Source organism: Poeciliopsis prolifica, unplaced genomic scaffold (genome assembly GCF_027474105.1).
Source record: "Poeciliopsis prolifica strain line A6 unplaced genomic scaffold, Auburn_PproV2 SCAFFOLD009, whole genome shotgun sequence".
NCBI lineage: Eukaryota > Metazoa > Chordata > Actinopteri > Cyprinodontiformes > Poeciliidae > Poeciliopsis > Poeciliopsis prolifica.
The window spans coordinates 7,838,345-7,865,701 of NW_026562384.1; the positions used below are offsets into that span (position 1 = coordinate 7,838,345).

Genomic DNA, 27,357 nt, shown 5'->3' on the forward strand with positions numbered 1-27,357 from the left:
TTATGACGACTTGTCATTAACCAAGAAATCATGATCTGACCTAAATTTGTTATAAAAATATTATTGGTACAATCCTGCCATAGGCACATATATTTAGTAACAAAGTGGTTGATTTTATAAATTGATTAGTGATTTTTGTCAGTATATATTTAGAATGACACTTTGCTCAGAACCGAGAATGGTTGCATGTCAAAAGAGAAGAGGTTGCTGCTATGTTTTACCATTGCACTGACTTGCTTGGGATGTGCACAGAAAACAAACTTAAACTTTATTAATTTAATTTTAATTAGACATTAAAAAATTTTATTTTAATGCTTATTATGCCTGAAATCCTCAAAGTATAACAGTTTGTCTTTAGGAATGTTTTTACTCACAGTTGTTCTTTTGGAGTTTTAAGGAGGGTTTTATTCCACTGCAGAAAGCTGTTGTAAAAGCACATCACTTATTTCAGGATGATTCTGCAATGAAAAATGTATGGAAGCAGCTCTTATGAATACAGAAGAGTGGATTGGAATGACCAGCTTTTCAGATATATCTTGCTGTGTTGTCTCCCACAACTACCAACAATGATCACCAAACAAAAATCAAGGTCTCGTCCTTGATTTTTACTTTTTTTTTTCTGGGAAATTTATGCATTTTTTTTAATCCTGCTGGTATTTTGTAGTTATTCAGACTTTTCTGACTTTCTCTCAGGTCTTATGGTAGTGCAATAACTAGCCCAAATGAAAACACAAACAACAGCAGTAAATTTCATGGGTTATGTCAGTTGATGGTCCTCTGTAACATTGCGATTGATTTGACAATTTCAGTATTAATTAAAATATTTTAAATTGTATCAAATGTTAATGTGGGATGCAGAGGATTTGACAATCATTGCTTGATTTTTGTGTTAAAATAGTTACAGGCTGATGCTACAGGTTCAACCTTTTCTTTTTATATAAACTTTGGATTGTTTACAGATGCCTAAGTTATCTCTGACTGCTTTTAGGCTCAGCCAATCAAACTTTCAGATTTCTCCAATTTTGTATTGAACCACTCTTCATTGTGGTAATGCCACAAATTAAATGTTGGTAAAGGACCTCATACAGCTTTGTATTAGCTTTGTATGACCACCCTGTGTTTGAGGAAACTGCACACAAAGCTGGATGTTTGTTCAGTGTCTGTTGTGAATTACAATTCGATGAAAAGGGATATAGAACAAATCACAAATATGCCATACTGAGGTTTCATTTCATGAAAATTCAACATCCTCATTCTGGCAATTGGGCAGATAAGAAGTGGTGGTGTATGTTGCAAATGAAGTATCTTCTTGCTTCTATCAACATGCTCATCATCTGACAGAATTTTTGTTTTTCACATTTTAGATCTTAGTTTCACTTTTTAAAAAAAGCACATTTACAGACATAGATTATGCCAATTTTTCTTCTTCTGTTTGTTGCTTCTTGTTTTCTTTCGAGCCAAGTAAAACCCCAAGTTAGTAAAATAAATGGGAAAGAGTAAAAATCCTCTCTCTGCAGCAAAGATTTTTTAACAAATGATTGGTAGTTGGATCCTGAGCAACTCCCTGTGACAAATTGAGCTGGATACTGATTACCCATATTTTACCCAATCAGCTTGATGCCATGGAGAGAAAGTCAATTAACAACTGTGTTATTTTAATTATTGGGGGTTTTTAAAGGTAAGATTCCACAGGAGTTTTTGCAATCATTGCAGCATTTACTCTCTAATAGTATTGTTATTCCTTGCTGTTGACATACTAGTGCCATAACCCTGTCTGACTTATGAATATATTCATGAAGATGTAAGACCAGGAAAGATTCCGAGACTAAAGTTAGATGACTGAGAGATTAAGGGCAAACGGTGAGATTGTTTTGCACTATCATGGCCAAAAAAAGTAGTTGTCCTACCAGATTACAACAACATTAATTGCATTAAAAGGTTTCACAGTGTTTGAGGGTTAGCTGAACATTTCCCAAGACTTTTCTCTTCTTTCTGCATACAAAACAATGTACACTTGTGGGGGAAACGTAAGGGAGGCGTCGAGCAAACAGCTTGTTTGTTTTTCGCTAGCCCGAAACCAGCAGTCTGTGCAATTTACAAAATCATGCCTTTAAATATTTCAAATTGATTACTGAAGTAGTTTGTTCCTCATTTAGTCTGATTCTAAACATAGGCATGGCTGTTTTTCACCGTGTTAAAAATAATAGTGAATACATCAGCACAATTACATGGCTGGATTCGAGTCGTGAGGGAAAATTCACACTATAAGCGGGAAGCATTCGCTGCACCCTTTAGTGTGTGTTTCCTTGACAACTGCAGGAAACACCTGCACATGGATGTCACATGCAAAAACAAATCAACACTGCGACAGACACTACAACTGTGAGTAGTTTCATAATTTTCTCCCCTGAAACTTGAAAACGAGATAAACATACTCCTATGCAAGAGCTCTAGAATGCAATATGGCATTTATGGAGCTGTTGATTTATACTTTATTACACAGATTACCTATCTATTTGTAATGGTAGAATGCAAGTAACTTGTATTTCTACAGTTTAGAATACTTTATCTCAGTTATATGTTAGATGATAATTACATCAAATTGCAATGATTATTGCAGTTTTATGAACTGATTATCTATATGTGGGGTTGCATAGCACAACTAAATTGGCATAAACTGTACGCTATGCGCAACAATCAATTAGGTATTAGTGTTTGAAAACGATTTTCTTACTTCCTGTAACAGCTAGCTGCGGTGCAGAGGGAACTGTAGCTGTTAAGTAAAGAGCAGGCTCAAATTTAATTTCTGAATTTTTTGGTTTCTGTCTATAGCCTAAAGATCACACCGCCATTTTGAACTACACAACCACTTCAGGATTTACTGAACCTTTCTCTTCAGATAATATAGGAAATTAAAATATGGTAAGAAAAAATATATTGCATGATAAGTGGATAGTTTTGGTGGATTTGGGTTTTGTTTTATGCACACAAAAGAGTGAGTTTGCTTCCACGTAAAGAAAATGTATAATTTTAAGCTGGCTAGCTGTCTTCAGCATTTGATCTTTGACAAAAAAAAAAGTTCTGAAATCGATAAAGACAGGCAAAATCTTGATTTAAACTCATTGACAACCTAGACATTAGGAAACAATGTCAGTGTCAAATCTCACTGTTGCAGGACAGCATCCCTCATCAACACGCTGCCATCACCATGTTTAGGCCAAGGATGGTCATCTCTCTGTCATTTCAGAGGTGTGCCATTTTCCTTCACGTAATATGCTGGACTGAATCTGTAACCCACAGCTGTTGTGTCAAATCGACATTCCTGAATCCAGTCGGATGCATTTCACCAAGGGCTAAATTAGGTAGCTTTTTTTTTTTCCATGTAGCAGCTTCTACTTTGTTTTATTGTTGCAAAACATGCAACTGCACTGGTCCTTAAATACTTGTTTCATTTTTTTGTCTGTAAAAGTATCCTCCTCTCATTTTGACATTGGTTTCAATTATCTTTTTATAGTTCCCCACTCGGGCCCAAACATTTCCTTGTAACTATGTTATGAGCAGTAGTAAACAGCTCACCCTGCTTTTTCTTCTTCTTGTGAGCTCGCATGGAATAACAAAGTGGTGATCTGAGTCCTTGATTAAGGCGCAGTTATGTAACACCTAGTCTGAGTCCGACCATTCATTTCTCAGGTTGTCTTGGCAGCATGCGTGTGTGTGTGTGTGGGTGTGTGTGTGTGCGAGTGTTGGGCGATTTAGCAAACTAATTCCTCGGGAGTGCGTTGTTAGCCTGGACCAGTTGTGAAACTCACAGGGGAGAGGCGTTGCTCGACTCTCTCATCAAGCAGATGACAGAAGACTACGTGCTCCGCATGCTGCTCTCATCTCGCCCATGATAGCTTCACTGCACAGGCCATATCGCCGCTTCATTTACTCATTGTCTGATAATAACAAGTGTCTCCTTTTTGCCATACTCAATTACATCTTCATTATCCTCCTATTTAGCTTAAAATAAACCCACATTGTGTTTGGAGCTCCTAACTCCGTGTGACATTTATGACCAGACTATCTGAACCTATAGGTGAGGGCTTTAAGGGGCACAATATTTATCATGTCTTCATCTCTCAGGATCATTTACTGTCTCATCATAGCAACAATTTGTTTTAATTCACCTGCTGAAGGACTCTGAACATTCATTACTCAGTCTGTTTGCTGTCTAAACAATGATGGGCTGACACACTGACCTCTCACTTTAGCATACTGTCAATCAAACACCCGATTCATAGTAATGAGCGGGGAGGTGTTCCCCGAAGACAAACTGATATATTACATCTGATCTCATGAAAGAGCAATCTAATAAAAATCATGCAACATAATTAGCCGCTTGTTACTTTCCAAGCACGATGAAATGGCAGTGGATTAGTGCTGCAGCAGTGTCCCAGCTGGACCAAACAGAGAACTACTCTGGCTAGTCAGACACCATAAGAATGTCCACATTTTGTGTTAAAACCACCAACATTAAAATATTTTGCTGGGATTAGTGCATACCTGTGAAGAATATAGAGAGAGGCAAATGATTTTCAACAATTTCTGCAAATGAACATGCAACAAAACAATGTTGGATGCAATATATCCAATGTCACTGCTTTTGGGCCAATTTAGATTGGACGGAGAGAATATGTGAATAAATTTTCACATTTTTACAGATTTTTCCCCGGGTCTGCCATTTCTGACAGATGAATTTCCTTTGTTCTAAATAATTTTTTGTACACCTTTATTTAGAGCTTGCTACAAGGTTAACCTTCACCCCACTCTTCTTGTTTATCCTATATGTATCTATATGTGTCTGATGACCTGCTTTCCTGACTCTTTTGATGGAAAACATAACTACAACGTGACACTAAATGCAGGTAGATTAAAAAACACACACACACATAGAGCAGAAGTGCAGATATAATTACTCTAAAAACTGTAATATGAAACTATGAAACAACGTAGGATAGTAAACAGAAGCAGGAGTGTCATATCTGTTTTAAATGGAAGTGCTCATTTTAAACTGTTAATGGTGAAAGGTTCATAGAGGAGCTCGAAACTGTGCTCATGTAAAAGTAGCACTGGTTCAACATATTTTTTACTCAGAAGAAAATAAAAAGTAATCATCCAAAAAATGACTGCTGTGAGTTTCTTGTTTGGTTCACTGATTAATCCTCCCCTTGCCTGGCCTCCCAGTTTGGACGATTAACCATGTTGTTGTAGAGGTGGTGGTTTTTGATTTGGGCCAAGTAAACAGTTGCCCAGGGTTGTTGTAAAGGAGAAATGGAGTTGGGCAATAATAATAGATCATTGTCTTCAGTGTAGCTTTCAAAGCGTAGGTTTAATAATCTAACTGTTCTTTGAACATCTACTGAGCCTTACCTTTGACCTTTCTGCTGTGCTCTTTGGTCTTCACTATGCTGTTTTGACAGCAATATTCTCTAATATACCTGTGAGGCCTCCTCAAAATAGGTTTATACATCCATCCATCCATTTATTTTCTTACACCCTTGTTCGTAGCTGGGTCAGGAGGGAATGATACTGCCTGTCTCCAGCGAACGTTTCAGGCGATAGGTGGGGTAAACCCTGAACAGGTCACCAATAGGTTTACACAGAGATTAAATTATGCACAAGTTGCCTTAATACTCTGTTTTAGGACTTAATAAGACATGTGACTATAGAGTAATAAAGAAGGCTGAATACAACAGCATACCTCACCATCAGATTTTTTTTAAAACCATTCCAGAGCCAAATATCATGTTCCTTCTACTTCACACTTATGCCCTGGGTTCTTGTTGGTCTACCACAAAAAATCCAGTAAAGTATAAATACAGAGTTTGTGATAGTACAGCAATAAATGTGAAAAGGTTCATGGGTATGAATACATTTGCTAGGCCTCAACATTCAGAGCTACATCTAAAAGACAAAGAAAAGTGGGAAGTGTCAAGTGTCTTTTTGTTTCACCTGTACTTCGCCAACACATTTCCTGCATCGTCGCAGTTCCTCAGCGTCAGTCTGAAAACAGGATGTGCTACTCTTGTCAGGGAAGTTCCATCATGCCAACTTTGTTACAATCCTGAGCAGCTGTGGCCTCAATCAGTCACTCTTCTTTTTACAATAACTGGAACAGACAACAAAGTAGAGCCAGGTTACTCCACACTAACTCTGTGCCCCCCTTTGTCTGAAAAACTCTCATTTTCGCTTTTGCTGTCTTACAGTTCCCATCCTTCTCTTCTGCCTTTACAGGAACATCGTATGCAAAGCTCATTTTTGCTCTACTGCAACTATCTGGCCCCCTGTTTGTCCAGGTCAATGGGGCTAAACAGAGGACTGGATTTCAAAACTGAATCTGGGGAACCAAATGTTCTTTAATAAGACATGGAAAGACCTTCATGGGACACAATGAGCTATTCCTTTGTACTCCGACTTTCAGTCATAAAGTAGGTTTACAAATGCACTCTATCCATTGTGCTGTGTCTCCTGCTGTGCTTAAAATCATGTCAGTTTAGATGTGTGGGGATATAGCGTTTTTAAAAAGCATTCATATCCTTTTTTTTAAATTATTGTTCCAGGGTATTAATACTTTTCCTTAACAATGACAATTGAAGACATTTGTCATCACTGACTGTCGTCATTTCCCAACATCACAAAACCTTCCCTTCCTTCTTTGTTAGACCCAAAGCAGATTCTGTGTAATTACAACAAGACATCCTACCAGATATTTTAAATTAATGACTTAGTCCCTCATTCAGTCGTCTTTTGAACAGATGTGGCAATCCCTCAACAGGCTAAAAATAATTTTGCCAACAGCTGGAATATTCCACACATATCCAACATTATGAGATTCAAAGTAACGAGTAAAAAATCAGACTTTGCAACCGCAGCATCCATTGCACTCCTTTGGGTTTCTCTGACAACTGCAGGAAACACCTGCACGCAGATGTCACTCTCTGTGCCCGTGGTATGCCTCAGTGAAATGACAGCAGATTATAAACACAGCCACAACCACAGACTCTTATCGAGCTTTCAGACTTTCAGATGTGACTGTAGGCAGAGATGTTCCCTTTCTCCAAGCATATTTTGTCAAATGGATTTTGACAAAATATGCTGATTTTTTTTATTATTATTGTTTTGGTAAAAAAAAAAATACTGAAATAGTAATTTCTGGTTAAAAAGAAATTAGGATCCATCATCATCTATTGACACTTAAAATGTGTCACAACGGGTATCTGTCATTAGAACAACATTTGTAAATTGGTTTGGCCTTTTTTACACTTTTAAACATTTAGCCATCAGAAGCCTTCAGAAGGAAGATTACATCGGTTTATAATTCTGGCAAAGTATTTTAAAGAAGTTTTCAAAAATTTGAAGCTGCAGCTCATATTCAGAACATACTCAAAACAACTATCATCATGCTTTCAGCAGTTTCACCCTGAAAACTGACTTCAAGGTGACACAAGTGTCTAAAAACCCTAAAATGTCATCACAGGGCCTCCAGCAGGAACTGGCTACTGTAGATATGAAAGTGTTTGCCTGTGCAGTCAGTAAGAGACTGCAAAAACATTCCTTTTATTGGGGACTTGCAACTGGAAAACCATTGCTCCAGAAGAAAAAGTAGGAAGTGAGACTGAAGTTTACCACAAAGAATACAAAGACTTCCATATTCCTTCTCATTGGATAGCTGAGTCTAAAACGAAACTTCATTCAATAAATAAGCCACAAAATAACATTCAAAGAAAACATCAAACCAACTTTGAAACATAGAGGTGGTAGGATGCTCACTATAATATAATCCACCATATTTTAGATTAATTAATGGAGGGTGTTTAAGATTATCTGTAAAGCAACAACAACAAGAAAACCCACAAAGGACTGATTGAGAATTAAGAAACAAAAAGTCTTTGGCAGTGTCAAAAGGAAGATTTTTATTTTTTGTGTGTGTCTTTGTTAAACTATTTGAAAACTTCTAGTTGTATTTATTCACGCTATTTGTGTGGGATATATTTTGTTAAATGATTTGAAACAAGTCCAAGCACCAGCACAAAGGCATTTAAGAAAAATGCAGAAAGTTATTGAAAACAAGAATAGTTTCTCTCAATGCATGCTCTCCTCATATGGGGTCAAATGTCTGAGCTACACTTGTGGCTTTCCGGAGTTGCAGCAGAAGTGAAACTCGCAGCACAATCAGAACAAGGTCACAGGAAACCAGAAAAGCAAACATGAAGGTATGAGGAGAGGGGAGGAAATGTAGTGACTCCAGTTACCGTCATTTCGCTTGTCTGAAAGGCAAGAACTTAATGACATATAACTTTATGGACTATTTTCTCAGATCGTAGCTTCAACTCAGAAAATAGACGTCACAAAAAAAGTTTCATAAAAATTTTGCTTTATTTATAAACATATTTATGTTACAATAATGTATGTGTAAAAAAAAAAAGGATATTCACAAGAACTGTACACTTTAAATGTTGACACACAAGTATAGCCTGACACACAGCAGAGCTGAACTCAATGGATTTCAAATAGGCTTTTAAGCTAAAGTGCAATCTGTAATTTCAAACCAGAGAAAGCTCAGGCTTTTTAAAAATAAATGGAAATGAAGATTTAAGGCCTTTTACTGGCATAGCACTTATGAGAATTTTAACATTCTCTTTATACTCTGGGCAGCATTTTTCATGTCAGACAAATGGAAGCTTTGTCTATTTTGGGGAAATATGTCACACATCTTGGACCTGATGCTGCAGGGTCGTGGCGGTGCTGGCTGGACGCGGGATTGCCAGGGGGTGTCCGAGGGTGCTCTTGCATTTCAAAATTGAAGCGAGTGCCCTTTTAATTTCTGAAGGCAACCTTTTTCCCCTCCCCTGTCCCTGAAGAGGCGAGAGAGAAGCGTTCGCTCCATCAGATCTGGTCTGGCGTAGAACTCACTTTCTTCTTGGTGCCTCGTCCCTCCCGTATCTCTGTTCACATCTCTGTCAAGTGAGGAGAGGTAGGAGGAGCGACAACAACACGCAGTTTATAAAAAGAGTAGCATACAGGCATACATCAATGCGCAGCCACAAACATTCACTGACTAATAGGTTAGGCTTGTGAAGGTACAGCAGGAGTTGCGATTAATTTGCAACATTAATTTTCTCCGTGTCGAGATCATCGGCAGCAGCAGATGTATGTTTTTGTTCTTTGTTACCGGTGTGCTTGCGAGAGGTAATATACACACTCATGGGCCCCTAATGCACTATTCCTTTAGAGCTGATAGGAGGAGCATCATGCTTATGTAGTCAAGTATGCCATTAACACAGAAGCACATGCAGATAGTCTACCTCAGTCCCCAGACATGGCATTTAAATATAAAAAGTGCTCATAGATAAACAGAAGAGGGGGATAACAGACGAAGGGAACCAAGCTGGCTGCTGCTGCGCTCTCCTTCCTTCAAAACATACAACCCGGTCAGTGGCTTCACCTTCACGGCGCACAGCAGCCTGCTGGTTTGTCAGCTTAAACGTAAAAAGCAAAGAGACAAGATTGAGTGAAACACATACCCGCGAGTTCCTGGTCCAACATGTTGATAAAATTCTCAAGCTCGTCTGTGTCTCCCAGCTTGGCTGAAGACAGAAACAAGAAAAATTCAAGGGACTACTGAGAAAAAAGCCAGCAGTGGAACATTTCTGTCAGGAAATATGTGTCAGATTGACGGTATTTCGTTTGGCCCAACGCTCCCAAAGTGAAATATGAATCTAAGCAAAAATATTCTCTTCTTATTTTGTTCAAACTGAGGCGGTCATAAGTTCATATGCTACTTTTTATGGACATTAGGACGTTTTGCTCAGGGCAGCAAGGCCTGGGGGTAAAGCAATGAATCAAAATTAGCGAGACTTATCTTCAGGAGTGTGCACTATAAGTAAATATTACCATGGTGGCAGATGACACTGAAGCTGGTGTTAAAGGGGGAGTTTGATGATGCAAGACTGTTTGACTTGCACTTTACAATCATTAGCTGAAAATCCAACATATTTAGCTGCAAAACATCCCCAAAGGATAAGGCTAGAGTCTGTCCGTCCGTCCGTTCATCTATCTATCTATCTATCTATCTATCTATCTATCTATCTATCTATCTATCTATCTATCTATCTATCTATCTATCTATCTATCTATCTATCTATCTATCTATCTATCTATCTATCTATCTATCTATCTATCTATCTATCTATCTATCTATCTATCTATCTATCTATCTATCTATCTATCTATCTATCTATCTATCTATCTATCTATCTATCTATCTATCTATCTATCTATCTATCTATCTATCTATCTATGTTTTTTCCTGAAAACTAACACAATTCAGGTTTGATGTGGGAGTGGGTGATTGTTCGGTTCTGTGGGGACCAGCAGAGGGAGGGGTTTGCCCAGGGCATCGTTCATGCATGAACTGCCACTTTCCAGTGTCTCAAAGTCTCAACAGCTTGGTAGATCCCCTCAGGTAGAGCGCATAAAACCATGAAGATGAGCAAACTATGCCCCCTTGGTCAGCTTTGTGTGTGTGTGTGTTTTTTAATCAATTTAGATTCATCACCATGTGATGAATTCAATGGAATTTAATTCATCTACATAGGGAGTAGTTCATTTACACACACACAAACACCTGAGACAGACTCCCTGCAGGAGAGTTTGAAAGTATGGTGCTGAGGAGCCACAGCCACAGCAGGGGGGGCTTTGTTGTTTCAAAACAAAACAGCTCGGAGCCTAAAGTGAGGAGCATGCGTTGTTCTTGTTACAGTGATCAGAACTAAAAGTGATAGTGATCGCCGTAAGAACAATGGCTGAATCTGAATGGAGATGGGACGATAGGAGGCCTGCAGTACCTTTCAGCGCCAGCGTCGTGCCTGCATGGTGGAGCTCCTCCTCGCTCGCATTCAAACTGTTTCCCATGGATGCTCCACTGCCTGGGAAGGAGAGAGAAGGGTGGAAGAATAGAGAAGAGATCATAAGCACTGAGGGCATTCCATGCAAATGATCAGTAGCAATGACAATGCAGGAGTTACACTTAATGATAATAGCACGTTCAAAAGTGAAGGTAAATGCCTGTTTGTGAGTGACTCCCATGTGTCAGCTGGAACACTTGAAAGCAAGTGCGTCTTTTCAAACGTTACTGGGGCCAGCACACTTTCAATAATGACGACGCATGGGAGCAGAGGAAAACATCTCCTCTTTCATCTCATAACCGCCAACAAATGAGCAACAATAGAAAGGAAAAAGAACGATTACGGAAGATGAGCTATCCATAATTGGAGTTCATTCCAGTTTGTCATTAGGCAAACAGCCACTTTTCTAGAAGAGTGCAGGGTATGTCTCCTCTTGTACCAATAATTTCATGCAAATTAGACGTGTCAAGCCGTAGTTGTTTGGGCTATTAAAGATCGCCAAATGATACGCCCAGAGACAACAAACTGTTATGTAACAGCAAATGTACAGAAATATCTTTCATGTTCCACACATTCTGCATATTCTCTCTCATAGCTTTTCCTGAATTTAATAAAATTGTGTAAGTACAATTAGTGCCAGTACAATTTGTCTTTTAAAAAAACTTACTGTAATCAGAGTCTTCCACCCCATTGTCTTCGATGCGGGTCTTGGCCTCATGCAGGACGCGCTGGTAAGAATGATGTTTGCTTTCGGAGGGGGCCTTCAGCTCCTCCACAACATCCTGGAACTCCTGCAGCACGTCTCCCAGCTCCAGCTCCAAGTCTGTGGAAAATTTGACAGGAGTTGGAACGCAATCCCAGACTCTGCAGAAAGGAAACTCCAAGACTGACTGGGAGCAGCAAAGCTGACACAGTGATACAAGGAGTGAAAATAAGATTCTGAGCTGAATTTTTGAAAGTTTAAATTAGTTTAAAATGAACAATGTGCAAATATACTCCAAGAACAAAATTAAGCAAATGTCTGTCCTGGTTGTACATTAATTCAAAAAGGATCCCAGCTGTCTGAGGGACACTGAAATATTTATCTCCTCTTTACACAAGTTCTCAAGACAAACTTTTCTGCGAATGACTCAAATTACATGGACAACGATTCCTGACTATCATGCAGTATGCAAACATTATTTCTAAGTCAATTACAGAACTAACAGCATCAACAATTAATACACCACGGATAACTATTTGAAAGAGCAGTTCCCTATATCTTCTAACTTTTGTGGCATTAATATGTTTTGTCATTCCCATTTTAGTTATTCCTTTTTAATTTAATATTAAATTCATTGACTGTGACGCAAACTGCATTTTTTTTTACCAATAGATCAAAGTAAAAGAAGAATGTAGGATCACTGTGTACTATATATGAAGACTTAACATTCACACTTGAAAACTTCATGTCTTCAATAAAAAAATTATAGTCCACAGTTTCTAAATAAAGAATTGGAAATTGTTAAAACACAAATTACAAAACAATTTTTCCTTTTTTCTTTCTTTCTTTTTTTTTTACCAATTATACTTATTGTTTTAAAGTGTCATTGGACTCACCGCCTGTAATATCTGAGGACATGATTAAAAAAAAGAAGAAGAAGAAGAAGTTCTCCTCCAGCTGCTGTTGCGTCTCTCTGCTCAGACTGACTGAGGAAATGTAGTTTTATTTCACAGCCCTCTGCTGGCGCCCAGCATTTAGAGAACGTGACGAACCAATAAAGTAGCAGGGGGAGAAAAAAATCAGAACTTCACACTAAGTGGAAAAGTGGGCGGAAAGTCGAATGACAACGAGAGGAAGAATCCGTTACGTAACAGACAGACCGGACGTGCTTTCGCTGTGGAAGAGAAATGTTATAGCTGCACGTGCACTGAAAACTTAATGGGCTCGTCCGTTAATTACGAGATCAATTTAACGCAGAGTGATCTGTGAGTGCCGGAGGCATCTTGAAATATAGATTGTGTTTTTGTGGCCGAGTTTCTGACAACAACAAAAAACAAACAAAAATTTACTACTGTTAATTTCAAGAAATATCTGAAGTTGTCTCAGTCTGCTGTAGTACCCTGCTCTGTCAACAGAGGCCCCCGTAGCCTTACAAAGTAAGTCTGAGGGCAATATTATGCAATTTTATGACCCCCCTCATATTTTCCAGCTGTGGAAAAGATAAAATCATTTAAGCTCACATTAGACCAGAGCGAAATTTGTCCTCAGTTGTTTATCTCTTAGTTTTTCCAAACTAACATCCTGACATATTGATATAGTATTATATATATATATATATATATATATATATATATATATATATATATATATATATATATATATATATATATATATATATATATATAAAGAGAGAGAGAGAAAGAAAGAGAACAACATTATTGCCATATTTATCTTAAAAACATACTTTTTTCACAATTGCTTATCAATACATGTTGCAGTATTAAACATTACCAGCTATTTTCAGATGTATAGAAAGTTTAAAATCAAGATTATGAATTTGTCTCAGCCAGAACCAGACTCAGACAGAAAAAGTGGAGAAAAACAAATCATTAAAAGGCTGTTTAAACCTTATTAAGTGTTTACTGTGAAGCAGAAAGGCAAGTGGGGGACAGAAACTACTACATTTATTATTTAAAAGTTAATAATTTCAGTGTAGTTAAGCAGAGTGTTGGTACAGAATCATCATTAGTCACCGCGCTGCAGTGAAAACAAAACTATTCCAGTTCATGCAGGTAAACCTGTTATGTCTCTGCAGTTGATCTGTCAGTTAGACAGACAGGGAGTGTGTTGTAGGAGGAGCATCAACAAATTATGCCTTCAGCTGTGAAGGTTTAGATTGCTGCTACTGTGCTCGGTGATCACTTGCTACCGAGCGACTTAGGTACCATGTGCGAGGGCAATGGGCCTTGGGACTCCTGATAACATGAGCTGGGCTGCACTTCTGCAGGTCAGTAAACCAAAGATTATCAGTTCTGCTGAATTCTTATTACTGCCTCAGTGTTTCTGTGTGACAGGCAGATTGAATCTTACTCTTAAGAAGGAAACATACTAGAATCTCTTGATTTTTTGTGGATTAAGGATAACAGGAAAGTCTTCAGAGTATGGATTTTTTGAGTAGTTATGTAATTACTCCAATTTATATTGAATCAAACTTTGGTATTTGCTCTCTGCTTTTGTGCCTTTTGCTTGTGAGGATAATTGATTAGGGTAAACTTAACAAATACATCATTGTGCTTTTCGGTGTGTTGTTCAAGAGCTTATTCACCCGTGAAGTTGTAAAGCTATTGTTACCACCTGAGTAAATATCTCTTGGAATGTTTCCAAGTTCAAGGAAAGGAAATTAGGGTGAGAAATGTAAAAAAAAATAAAAATAAATAAAAATTACACTTGTTTTCGTTTTCTTTCTCTCAGAAGTTGCTGATCATGCTTCATACCAAGCAGATCATTTGTGGCTCCATCCAGTTCTCTATCAAGGAAGAACTAGAGCCTCATACTCTGGTTGGATCACTAAGTAAACACTTTGCACCTCCTTACCAGCTCCTGACCGAGGACTACCTGTGGCTGAACAAAAGCACTGGGAATTTCTACATTGCTGAGAAAAAGATGGATCGTGAGCAGCTCTGCTCTGAGGAGACAAAAGATGATGAATGCATAATTTTTCAATCCGTAATTGTTGGGCCCTCGAGGGAACTGGAGCAGTTTTCTGTGATCATAGAAGACATCAATGACAATGTGCCATATTTTGAAAATAGCAAAATATGCCTGGATATTTCTGAGGATGTACCTGAAGGGACCAGTCTCATGCTGGATGACCTGGCTCGGGACAGAGATAGTGGACCAAACGGACAGCTGAAATACGAACTCAAAGGTTCTGGAGGAGTTTTTTCTTTAAAGGTTGAAGAAGAAGGACCACTAATCAAGCTGATTGTACAAAAGGCTCTGGACAGAGAGACTCTGAACTCATATCAAATGCAGCTGGTGGCTACTGACTGTGGAGAACAGCCTCTGAGTGTATCAGTACCTATATTTGTCACAGTGACAGATGTTAATGACAACTGTCCAAGCTTTAGTCCCAACAGCCCACTCAGTGCAACAGTCTCAGGAGACTCCAAGAAGGACACAGTTGTTACTCAGGTAGTTGCCGTGGACCCAGATTTAGGCCCAAATGCTGCCATTGTTTATTCCCTCAGTCCTAAGGTCTCTGAAAGGGCAAAGAAACTCTTAATCCTCAGCAGTCACAGTGGTCACATCAGGCTAACACAAGACCTTGAAATAGACAGCTCTGAGGAGCTGGTGTTAAAAGTGTTAGCCAGCGGCCTTCACTGCCCACCAGCAGAGACTCAGGTAACAGTATCCCTCCTCCCCAAGGCTACCCAAGGTCTAACAATCAAGATCGGGTTCATAGCTAAGCATCACAACCAGACTGTTGTGATACCAGAGAGCCAACCCCCCACTCCCTTAGCTATTTTAGAGCTCGAGGGTGACAGCAGCTTTAAAGACTCATCTCTTGCCATTGAGGGTGACGTGCCTTTCTTTTTGAGCCCACAGAGTGGCAAATATCTGCTTTCCACATCAAAACCCCTAGACTATGAGATGAAAAGTGAATATCACATTTCTATGGTAGTGCAAGGGAGTTCATCTGAAAGATCTGTGATCGCCCCACCTCAGCGAGAGATCAGAGTGATGGTGGAGGATGTCAATGATAATGCCCCACATTTCTCCCAGACTGACTATCAGCTGGAAGTGGAGGAAAACAACGAGCCTGCGTTAACACTGCTGCAGGTATCAGCTACTGATGCAGACAGTGGACTCAACGGCAGGGTGACATACAGCTTAGATAAACACACATCTGCCATCTTTAAAGTTGACTCAGTGACAGGTCAACTATCTGCATTGTCTCCTCTGGATAGAGAACAGAAAAGTGTCCACAAACTCACTGTGTTTGCTCGAGATAGTGGGGTTCCTCCCCTGGAGTCCCAGGCCTCTGTAATTATTCGTGTTCTGGACCAGAATGACAATGCACCTGTTTTCTCTACTCCTCACTTCATCTTTTTCATCCCTGAGAATGCACCACCGTTTGCTCAGGTGGGGGTGATAGAAGTGGAAGATCCAGATGAAGGAGAGAATGGAAAAATAGAATGGCAAATTGTACAGGGGAACACATCTTTTGTTGTGGACAGCATACAAAGGACATTGCACACCACCATCAACTTGGACCGGGAGATGACAGACTGTCATGAACTTTACCTGGCGGTGAGCGACAATGGCCATCCAGTGGCATTAACCTCCAGTGCCAGGGTGACTATCTTTATAGAGGACATTAATGACAACCACCCAAAAGTGATCCTTCCCAGCAGCAATTATTCATGTTTGGTCATCTCTCCAGGTACTCCAGTGGGTACAAATGTAACAAAGGTCTTCGCCATCGATGAGGACTCTGGTGTAAACTCGGAAATCACATATTCTGTTGTTGCACCAAAGTCAGTTCAGCAAAATACCCCCTTCCAGGTAGATTCAAAATCAGGGATCATCACCTTAAGACAGGAACTTTTACAGGAAGATATGGGAATGCATAATCTGTTCATTGTAGTAAGAGACAATGGGAAACCAACTCCACTTTACACTACTGTCTGGATTAACCTATTGGTTAATAAGAGCACAGATCAATGCCATCTAGATAGGGCACCGACATGGACTGGGAGATCAGATTGGGTTGAAAGTGCTTCTGTGTCTCCAATCTGTGAGGTGGAGACTGCCAGATCAGTTCAAGCGATATACTTTTATCTTGTGCTCTGCATGGCGGTTGCAATCATGGTTTTGTTTTTTACAACAGTTTGTTTGTATCTGAAACAAAGAAAATATCCACCAAAGAAAAAGATGGGACCTACAGAGGAGAATGAGATTCCACTCAGAATCAAAGACAAATATTATTCTGATGAATAGCAGCTCGAAGCAAGCAGAGAGTAATCTCACTCACAGTTTCAAGGATGAAAACAGCCAGAGAATTAAATGTTTCGAGAGTATTTGTCTTGGGCTTTATGCAGTTACAAAAAATCCCAACATGCTTCTGCAATTACTCTATATTCACGACTGGAAGAATCGTGCAGCAAGTTTCTGATAAAGACTCTGAACAATGTGACTAGAGAAAGAACTGATAAGAGGAGCATTTTTCCCTTGAAAACTCTTATCATTATAGACAAAACTAGTCATGGATAAGGAAAAGGCACCCAGTGATAACACCTATCACAGCCAGTGAGATATAATGTAGATTCATAAAGTCAAAAGTTTCCCAAGAAATCATAAAAACTAAGGTTCTTGTGCAACAAGCTGGTTGAGTCTATCTCAGCTTTCTGTCTTTGAGTGATGGGAGTCTAAAGTATTTAGACACTTTAAGATCCGCAGAAGGGTTTAATGTTCCTTCAGAGGTGAAGCGATGAAAGTGTACAAAGGAGTAACCCTTGACCAGCTCCAGGAGTGAAGAGGCAGACAAACATCTCAAGTCTCCATCTTGCAGTTGTCACTTGATAACTCCGGTTCCTACCCACACGGTTGAATTGCACCCAAAAGGCAGAAAACTCACCGTACTGCGTTCAGCTTCCCACCAGGTGTGCTGTTTTAATACCTAACTGTCAGAGGGAAGTCACACTCTACTCAAAGACGTATTTACAAACAGCAGCTGCCGTCACATTCGGATAGATTTGGAGGAACAAATTAAATCTAAAGCAGGTTAAGTGCTGCATTAAATATGAATGAGCCAGGGTAAGACGTGTGCAAATCTGAGAGCAAACAGCTGCACAAAGAGGGAGGGGAAGCTGTTTTAACTTTTTTAAATCTGTACAGTGTAGTGCATTGTTGAGTGTAGGCCTGTGTGAGGTGGAAAGGGGGAAAGCAAGGAGACGGAGCCTGTAAAACACAATGTACAACAACCTGGTTAGTGCAGAACAAGGCTTGTATAACATGAGCTGCGTCTCTGAGGATGTCTGGGCTTGCTGCTTCAAAAATAAACAATCTAATAAGGCCCACACTGTGGGGATAACTACATTAACTGGGATCAAATAAGGAGCTCCAAAACCAAATTAAGAATTGAATTAAAATAGCCTTTTTACAAGAGAAATTAAGGAATGCATTGGATTACAAGACACTGTTTTGTTGTTTTATGAAGATCTGTACATATATGCTTACAAAGTGCTTTTACATAATTCTATTGTATATGATTTAAAAATAATGTTTACCTAAAATATATCTATGTATTTTATTATATGAAGCTAAACATGCAGCTTTAAAAAAAATGCAGTTGGCAGGTGATAGTCTGCCATCTAGTGGCTGCAGATGACGCCAATTCTTGTTCTTTGTGAAATTTGACCAACAGGGAGAGAATGAATCAGAAAACCAGTCTCTAACGTCGTGGATGTCATATTGCCTGAGAACAGTGACGTGTCCCTGCTGCCCTGCTCCATGCTCAGCCTTCTTTCACTCACCTTTCTGTTTATCTTTTTAAGATAAGTGGACATTTAATTGCAGGTTATGAGCAGCAGTTGACTCAAATGCCTTGTGGATTAGTTACATTTTACTTGTAAACTGATTTTGTGATAACGCCATACAACTCTTGCGTGAATAAAGTTCTAGATCTTTTTGTTTGTTGTTGTTTTGCTATTTTATTCCAGATCACTGAGGCAACCCCTCATTGCGTCTCAATTGTCCCAACATCTAGCTTTCAGTTATCCATGTTTCCTGTTTGTGAACATTCCAGAACACGACAGAACATTTAGGATGGCGATAACAAACACCAATCCAGATCACCAGCAGTAATATCTTACGCAGTTTTTATGTTTAAGACTGTATTTCATAGATGGTGTTGTGATAGGATCTGACGCTTTTGCTCAGTCTGGAGAGCTTCACCTGACTATCCACAGGAACGTCTTATTTCATGTTTCATTTACCAAGAATATATACTCAGCAAAACCATGACCATCTTATTTACCTGAGTAAATACTGCGTTATTTTCTGTAATTTTAAGTCAGCCTGCATTGTCTGAATGCTTCATTTTTTGTTGTTATTTTTTGCTCAATAAAATATACTTTACAAATTATTGGGCAGAGTGCTATTCACTATTTACATAATCTGCAGCACTCAGATCTTGTGATGGTTGTGATTCATTTATCATTAGAACAAAACTGACCTGGAGTACAAGTGCATTTCGGTGAGTACATTTAAAGCTAATTTATTTAAATAACTTGATTCGGAACGTAAACCTCATACAAAGATATTTCAAGGGTTAGTTGTGTGAATGTTGATTATTATGCCTTACAGATAAGGAAAACTCAAAATGCAGTTTCTGAAAAAAAGAACACTAAATAAGACTTTTTTTTATGCCCAAATGTAATGTCACTGCCTTGATCATTTTCAAGCAAGAAAGGTAATGAGAAGGTTGTTCCTTTAGAACATGTACACAGAGCTGAATCCAAGCATATTAATGGAAAGTTGAGTGGAAAGAAAAAATATGGTACAAAAGGCCCAAGAATAAACGGCTTAACTTCATAAAACGTTGTAAATGATCTTGGCCAGCATTTTTGTAATGATCCCCTGAATTTTGATGACTAATTGTGGGGGGCATAAAATATTTTCCTTGGGAACAAAACCCCCGCCCACGTCGGGATTTGCATGAGATGCGCGTTGCTCCGCACATGCAAATCAGCAGCAACAATGACCTTACTTGATATCTGCAAGTATAAGAGCCCTGACCTCTTCATTATCCCTCGCCCTGAAGTTCATTGAAAAGCGACATTGTTTCTTTAAGATTGCACTTGCAGTCATCGTTGGCTCTGTCCATTGTTTGGGGGCGGCTTAGAGGGGAACAGGACGCGAGTTGAAAGATTGATATACGGGGGCCGAGGGCGAGAGAGACGCACATCATCGGCGGACCAGCTGCGGCGTAGTCAACAAGTTCCTTCAAGACATGGGTAAGAAACTTCCGACCCAGCGGACTCTTCCTTTTCTTAGCAGATTCAGTTTTATTTTAAATCAAATACCAGTTTGATTGCATGTGATCGCACGTGGATGTGAGAGGGAGCGTCAGAAGTTATTAAGGTCTTTTCTGTCAGTTTGGAGGGCGGCTATCGCAGCCTGACGCGCCGCTGATGTTATGAGATTTATTTCATGCTTGAGATGGCAGGGGCTACTTTTAAGGGGAGCCTTGTCGCATCTACTTTCGATTGCAATCTTTCTCAATTTCTAGTGTGGAGAGCTGGCCACAGCTTTACATGATCGAACGCAATTCAAATAGTTTTTCGGGCCCAGGTTTTTATCCAGATCCACAGTCTGAGGCGAGGCGCATCGCTGCCTGCTCCTCCGCTCTCAATTGGCTAATTGAAAGCAAGGTGCGTCTGAACGCACGTGGGTTGAGTTGTGCGGCGAAGTTTGAACTTCCGCGTGATTCACACGGGACTTTAGAGACGATATCCCTTGCTCATTCTGACCTGATACGTTTTCACTCCATTTTATTATGTCTGAATGACAGAGGTCGCCGTTTGTAGGCCAAGATCTCTCACCCTCGGCCAGCAAAGCCAGGGTTCACATATTCAATTAAAGAGCTATCTCTCTGCCCCTTCTTCCATCTGTGTTTACTGTAATGGTACCAACCACAGTCTGCCTGCTCCCATTGTGCCCATCTGTGCGCAAAGCCACACATGTACACAACTTGCATTGTTTGTTCAGATTTCCATCCTCCTCCAGCCCTGGCAACACCCCAGTTTCTATCATTTCCTCCCAGCCCCCAGCCTTTCTGTGTTTTCTCAGAAGGAAGTCTGAGTGTGTGGATGTGTGTGTTTAAAGCAAAGAGGTGCCTCTGGCCTTTGTTTGCTTGACATTGGTGGCCCTTGTGCCCCTACAATGCTGTGGGACAAAGACTGTTGTCTTTGCAGTCACAAAAGCAGCCTCTCTCCATCCCTGCCTTGCTGTGTCTCCAGTCCCTTGTCCTCCTCCTTTTCTCACACTCTTCATTGCAGGATTGTGAATGGAGTCAGGGTGTGCGGTGGGGTCCAAGCAGCTGGATTCCCCTTGTATCTTTGGCCCTTGGCTGCCTTCTGAGCAGCACATAAGGGGATGCCACACTCGCTGTTACTGAATTTATGCTGCAACTTAATCAAAGTCAAAGTGTTCTGTACAAATGTTCACTAAAAAGTAACCATTGGAATATTGTTTGTCACGTGACATGAGCTGGTATGAGATTTCGTTTGGTAAATAACTGAAGTCAATAACACTGAAGACAGGCACCTAATAAGGTGGCAACTAGAATCATTTTATTTGCAGTCCAGTTTTGTTCATTTTTTTTCTGTTGCTGCTGTAAAAAAAAAAGAAAGTCTCGTAAAAAGTTGTAAATGTGTACTGATTAAATGTGCTTGTCTTAACTAATAGGTTGCTATGACTGCTGCATGCGCTGTTTGGGCGGGGTGCCATATTGCTCCCTTGTCGCCACGCTGCTCTGCTTCTCTGGCATTGCCCTGTTCTGCGGTTGCGGTCACCAGGCGCTCACAGAAACAGAGAGACTCATCGAAACGTATTTTGCCCGGAACCTTCAGGACTACATCACTCTGGCCTATATGTAAGCTATTTCTCATAAGACAAATTCTCTAATTTTGCTGTATAGATTTTATATAGCTCTTCTCATTGTCTGTCCTTTTTTCTTTCAGTATTCAGTATTTTCAGTATGTCATCTATGGTTTGGCCTCCTTTTTCTTCCTCTACTGCATTGCTCTCCTGGCTGAGGGCTTCTACACCACAAGTGCTGCCAAGCAAACCTTTGGAGAGTTCAGGAGCACCATGTGTGGTCGCTGCCTCAGCTCCTCGGTGAGCCAGCCCTGAGTGGAACTAGTAAAAGGGAACGGGGAGATTGGTTAGGTATACACAAATGACCTAGTGTGGGTGTTAAAAATCTTTCGGCTTGTAAAGAAATATAATTATGTTAATAGTTAAAAATGATGTTGTTTAGTTGGAAAGAATCTCTTTTTGGACAGATGAGGAACAAACAACTAATAGTTCGTCTGAAATGGAGCAGATGTTGAGGTCAAGAAGTCTCATTATTCCAGGAGGTCAACTCCTAATTCTCAGAACTTCCAATACACATCCAGTGTAAAATGGAGCCAGAAGGGCTACGCAAATGAAGGGGTCGACGCTTCCCAATACTCACCAGTAGAGCTGGGACTCTATAAAAAAAACTGACGTCAGAAGCAGAAGTCAAGAGATTCTGGATTTCTGTAACGACGTGAATGTCACGTTTTAGATGTGCATTAAATTTCTTCCCGTGTGGCTATGAGCAGAAGGAATTCCGAGTCCCGTGTATTTCTTTATTTCTATATTCCATGAGTTTAAGCACCTTTAAATTCATCCATAGGCTCATGGGAATATTTTAGTAGACTCAAAATAATCATTACACATTATTTTATGAACTACTTCTTAATGTCTGATGTCCTTCTACAGTTCATAGTGATGACGTATCTTCTTGCTGTGCTGTGGCTGCTGGTGTTTGCCTTCTCCGCTTTGCCAGTCTACTTCTTCTACAACATGGATGCAACTTGCAGCACCATTGACGTTCTGACTGAGACCCCAGCGAGCATAAACCAGCTCTGCATTGATGCAAGGCAACACGGTACCATCTCAATGTTTCAGGAACTTTTACTGAAACTGAAGTGATAGATTTTTTTATTATTATTATTAGTCTGTCTGTCGCCAACCTCCAAATAAAAATACCACTGAACCGGGCCCTGTGCAAGCCAGCATTCGATCAGGCTCTTATTAGGCCATTGTTTGAGCGCATTATCCTTTAAATACTGGTAGATTAGTAATGTTGAATGGATGGTATAGCCATATTTTGGAAGCACACCAGTGGATTAGTTTTTCAATAACATAACAGGGTTAGATATTTTTATGACTAAAAACAAAATGGAGGAAAAAATATCGTGTCATTGCTTTTTGTCATGGAAAAATTACATTAAGGTCACATCTGCTAGTTATGTCAAATGAAATGTTTGTGAACTCTAACCAAAAGAACTATTTGAGTTACTTGTAAAGAACTATTTGGGTTACTTGTAAAGAACTATTTGGGTTACTTGTAAGAGGTTGGAAGGTTGTTTTCCACAGCTGCGTAAGGACCAGACCATCTTGCCCCTTGTTTTCCTTCCTTATCATTTTATAAAAATTTACATGTTGTCTCTGCCTGGCAGAGCTTGGGGAGTTTAGTGAGCTGGGTTAGCCTGGCATCCAGACTGGCTCTCTGTATTGTGCACAATGCATGACTAAACCTGATTGAGTGATTCTACCTGGACAGTGCTTGGAAATAGTTTTTTTTTTTTTTCCACGACACTTTTAATTTCAGAAGTCACAATTTCTAAGCAAGAAAAGGTGGAGAACTGGCATAAAGCTGAAATTCAAGGTGTAAAATTTCCAGGGTTTTCATCATCCCCAATCTCAAAATTAAGTAGTCCTATGTCTGCCATAACTTGACTACAACTAAGATACTCTGTACATTAATGAAGACATTGTTGGACAGTTTAGAAGTGCAAAATGCTGAGAAATACTATCGCTCCGTTTCTTTATTAGCCATTACCTTGTATTGCTAATAGTAATATTGCTTTTTTGCAAGTATCCATAGTTTTTGGCTTGAAACTGGAGCTGAGTTAAATGTGTGTTTCTGATGACTTGCATGACCAACTCCTCTCATTGTTTGTGTTAAATAGCATCACCCTACATATATATATATATATTTTGTGGTTATCTTGCAAATAACAAAAGTCATGAAGATTTTTGACGATGGCATGGCATGAGTCTACAGTATTACGTACGCTGCATTTGTTTGTGCAGCATTTCCAAGGATCACCCCATCTTATTTAGCAACTGAGATGCAAAAATCATGTGCAAACAATTATTCATGCTCTAGGGATCCTAAATGGCTCTCTAAAGTGCCTACAGGCCAACACTTTCATTGTTTTAGAGCCCTAGCTAAAAACACATTTACAAGACAATGCTCCACTGAGTGGTTTGTGGCTTTGTTATGATAAAAATCAGCACTGATTGTTATGATAAAAATCAGCACTGATTGTCTTTGCCTTATCTTTTTTTATCATCAGTCCCTCCTGGTTTGGGGGTCCCTTCTCATTAACTGCACACTAGTCTGGAGCTAAAAGAAATTACTAAAATAATATTCAGCTTTTTATCAAAATGTTTTCAAAACAGTTTCGAAATTTTTAAGTTTGATGATGAGAACAATACAATAGCGCATTAAAAGTTAACCTTATATTGATGAAATTAGATTAGAGCTAAAGTGAATTATTTTTCCCCTCAGGACTCTTGCCGTGGAATGCAGTACCAGGAAAAGCTTGTGGTATGACCCTGTCCAATATTTGCAAAACCAGAGAGGTAAGAACTCTGGCGCCTGATGCATTTTATCACTGGCCTGAGAGGAAGTGGAAATAATCATTCTGATCTTCTCCTATCAGTATCAGATGACCTATAACCTGTATGTTGCTGCCTTCGCTGGTGCAGGCATCACTCTCTTGGCTCTGGTGAGTGTGGAAGCGGAGGGCCGGTTCGGGGTACAACGACCATTTTGTTGCTTATGTGACATAGTGCCGGTCAAAGTGTAGGCAGTGAGGCATTTCAGGCCTCCATGACTGATGACTCTTGTACTATTGCTCTCTGTTCCTCTTTGTCAGCTGACACAGGCAGCATAATAATGCTGTAATGTCTAGTGGCGCTCCAGCCAGCCATGCAGCCATTATACTTTCATGCTCCATTACAGAAGCTGTTTTATCAAGCTAAAACTATTAGCACCATCATGTTTTGTTTTTATGTTTGTAGATATCCAGGATTTTGTGGGTCTTCTCATCTCCTCCTTTTTCCTTGTCTTTCTGTAGCTGACCTATACCGTGTCAAGCACCTATAACTTTGCGGTTCTGCGCTATCTTGGGAGAAAGGGCATAGGTCCACGGTGTTAGGCACCCAGCTTCCTGTCCACTCTGTCACCACTCTGACATCAACAAGGGGACTTAAAGGGGACTTCAACATCTCTGTCCTTTCACTTCACCTGCACAGAACTACGTACGATCATGGACTTTAGGAAACACTTTTTCCCCTCATTTTTATGAGAATGTTTTTGTTTCATCTGTTTTAATTGCTGATATAACTTGCAGTAAATGTGACTTTTCTTGTCAGATCATTTCAGTGTTAATTTATGCAACCGATAACCGTCAAAACATAACACAGTACTAATGAACTAAAACATAAGCTATAGGACAAGCACATAGCAGCATACCGCTGCTGAGTAGAACAAGGGCTAAAAGGTTAATATGGCCACCACGCCTCACATCTGGTTGCTATGGGGGCAGACAAACACGCATTTGCAGTCTCATGCTGACCTCAGGACTTTTCTCACGGGCCAGAGAAAAAGCAGCAACAATGGAGTTGTGCCAGTTTGAAAATCTAGCCAATAAGAAGTCTCTTTTGGGGGCCACCTGCACTGCGAGTCTCTGCCAGAGGAGTTGTGTTACGTGTCAAAGGAGACTGCTCCCTGGACAAAGGGAGGGCTAGACCTCTGCAAACCCTCAGTGCAGCTCCACTGCAACCGCATACAGAACACGTCCATACTGTGCTGCAGGCACACCTCACTCTCAAACGGTGGATTCAGAGTGAAGGAATTATAGATTCAGCATTTGTTAGATCTAGTGAGGTCGGTAAATGTTTCTCACTGTGATGACAAAAGCTGTAGGTGCTGAATTATAAAGTAACCTCAATATCAGATTTAAAAAAAAAAAGGTGTTTCCTGCTTATTTTTTTTATGTTAATGCAGTACTTTTATGGCAAAGAAACTGCTATGCTTAATTCGTTAGGGATTATGTTGTAGTTATTGTATAACACAATTTAAGTAAATGTAGCTTAATTTACTAATACATCTACAATATGGTCAGGTGTCTACATACACTCATCAGCAGCATGCAAAAACCTGGGTTTTCTATTTGAACTGTTTTTCTTCCAGGGTGGAATAACTATGCAGAACACATACAGTATGCGTCTTTCTGTATTGAAAGACCTGGAACTCAAGTCTCTAGAAAATTTAAGGATGATGTTGAAGAGGTAGGCTTTTGAGAGGAAGCCTGACATTCCCTCTACCACTCCAGTAAAGACCAATCAATACTCAACAAAAATTATACAAAACCCTCTCGATGGTACTTGAGTGTAAATTTCAGATTGGACTGAATTTACTTTTTTATAAGGTCCCTTGAGGAAGATTGTGAATTGGCACCATACAAATAAAACTGAATTTTATATATATATATATATTAGTGAAGAAGAAAATCTACATTAGATTTTACCCTTGTACCCAGTTCCGTTTTTCAGTACAAAGTCTAATACTGCATCATCAATCCACCCTAACAAAGATTCATAAGACTCATTAACAGCCTAGATTGAAGGCATTCATGAGTGATGATTGTATGCAATTTGTGACCGACACTAAAATAATTTAAAAAAAAATCTTTCTACAGGTAATTTTTATTGATGAAACCTTCCTTAGCTGAGTTTTATTTGTAGGATGTTGAGCTGGCTGGTAGATATATTTTTATTTCCTTTTGTGCGTGTTGGTAATGTACTGTTTGAAAATAAATGAAACAATTGAGTACACTGCCTTTAATAATTTTCATTTTGAGTCTGTGAAGTCACAATGCCTGTTTGACTTGTTCTCCATCCCTGGCTCCTGGCCAGAATCAGGGGTCAGGGTGTTTTGTACAAATGTTTTGTACTTCCTCATTGTGTCCACAGGTGCACTGTTGCCTTCACTTGGCTGTGTACCAAGTGTATGTGAAGATGCTGAAGCACAGGGCCAAAGAGGACAGAAGCTATGACCTTTATAGAAGGATGCAGAGGGACAGAGGGGGGACACTGTGCTCTCCGTATTCTGCTGACACTTTTGACATCTCCTGATGGCGTTGGAAGTTCTGCTGAAAGAGCCGCTCATTACAGCTGTCACAATTAATCAGATCTGTGTTGTATAACGTTTCAGTTTAATAGTGGTTGCGTAGATTGAATTGCTTTGTTTTTTCTAGGATACGAGACACTATCCACTCAATCTTAAGTTGTAAATTTGAATATATGTCAGGTGTTATTTTTGTTAATCTGGGCATAATTTTTGTATTTAGTGCCATTAGTTGATTTCCATTAACAAATTTACTTGTGTCTGGTTTTGAAAAGCTGATTGGATTTATCTGTGCCCAGATCTGATTTCAGTGTGCAGTGCATCCTTAATGTCCTTTTACTGAAGGGAAAATAAAAATGCATTGCATGTTTGATTTCCACTTTAATGAAGAGGAACACAGTTGA

The 27,357-nt window shown here is 39.6% G+C and overlaps 3 protein-coding genes across 4 annotated transcripts; 2 read left to right on the forward strand and 1 right to left on the reverse strand.

The window, feature by feature from the left end:
• Nucleotides 1–8,395: 8,395 nt before the first annotated feature.
• Nucleotides 8,396–12,674, reverse strand: si:dkey-27i16.2 (regulator of cell cycle RGCC-like). The gene is made up of 5 exons (XM_055034389.1): nt 12,549–12,674; nt 11,617–11,772; nt 10,890–10,970; nt 9,567–9,629; nt 8,396–8,999 (listed from the first exon to the last, which is right to left on the reverse strand). The coding sequence occupies exons 1-5, from the start codon at nt 12,568–12,570 to the stop codon at nt 8,992–8,994; spliced, it is 330 nt and encodes a 109-aa protein (XP_054890364.1). The 5' UTR covers nt 12,571–12,674; the 3' UTR covers nt 8,396–8,991.
• Nucleotides 12,675–13,766: 1,092 nt separating this feature from the next.
• On the forward strand, nt 13,767–18,626 carry pcdh20 (protocadherin 20). Its single transcript, XM_055033934.1, has 2 exons — nt 13,767–13,939; nt 14,404–18,626. The coding sequence occupies exons 1-2, from the start codon at nt 13,892–13,894 to the stop codon at nt 16,933–16,935; spliced, it is 2,580 nt and encodes an 859-aa protein (XP_054889909.1). The 5' UTR covers nt 13,767–13,891; the 3' UTR covers nt 16,936–18,626.
• A 1,138-nt stretch (nt 18,627–19,764) lies between these two features.
• On the forward strand, nt 19,765–27,302 carry LOC129362434 (myelin proteolipid protein-like). Of its 2 annotated transcripts, none has more exons than XM_055033937.1 (7): nt 19,765–19,952; nt 21,406–21,592; nt 21,681–21,837; nt 22,468–22,636; nt 24,329–24,402; nt 24,483–24,548; nt 26,800–27,302. In XM_055033937.1, the coding sequence occupies exons 1-7, from the start codon at nt 19,949–19,951 to the stop codon at nt 26,959–26,961; spliced, it is 819 nt and encodes a 272-aa protein (XP_054889912.1). In that variant the 5' UTR covers nt 19,765–19,948; the 3' UTR covers nt 26,962–27,302. The 2 variants fall into 2 exon arrangements, with proteins under 2 accessions (XP_054889912.1, XP_054889911.1); XM_055033936.1 differs by lacking the exon at nt 26,800–27,302 and adding an exon at nt 24,900–26,659.
• Nucleotides 27,303–27,357: the final 55 nt, after the last annotated feature.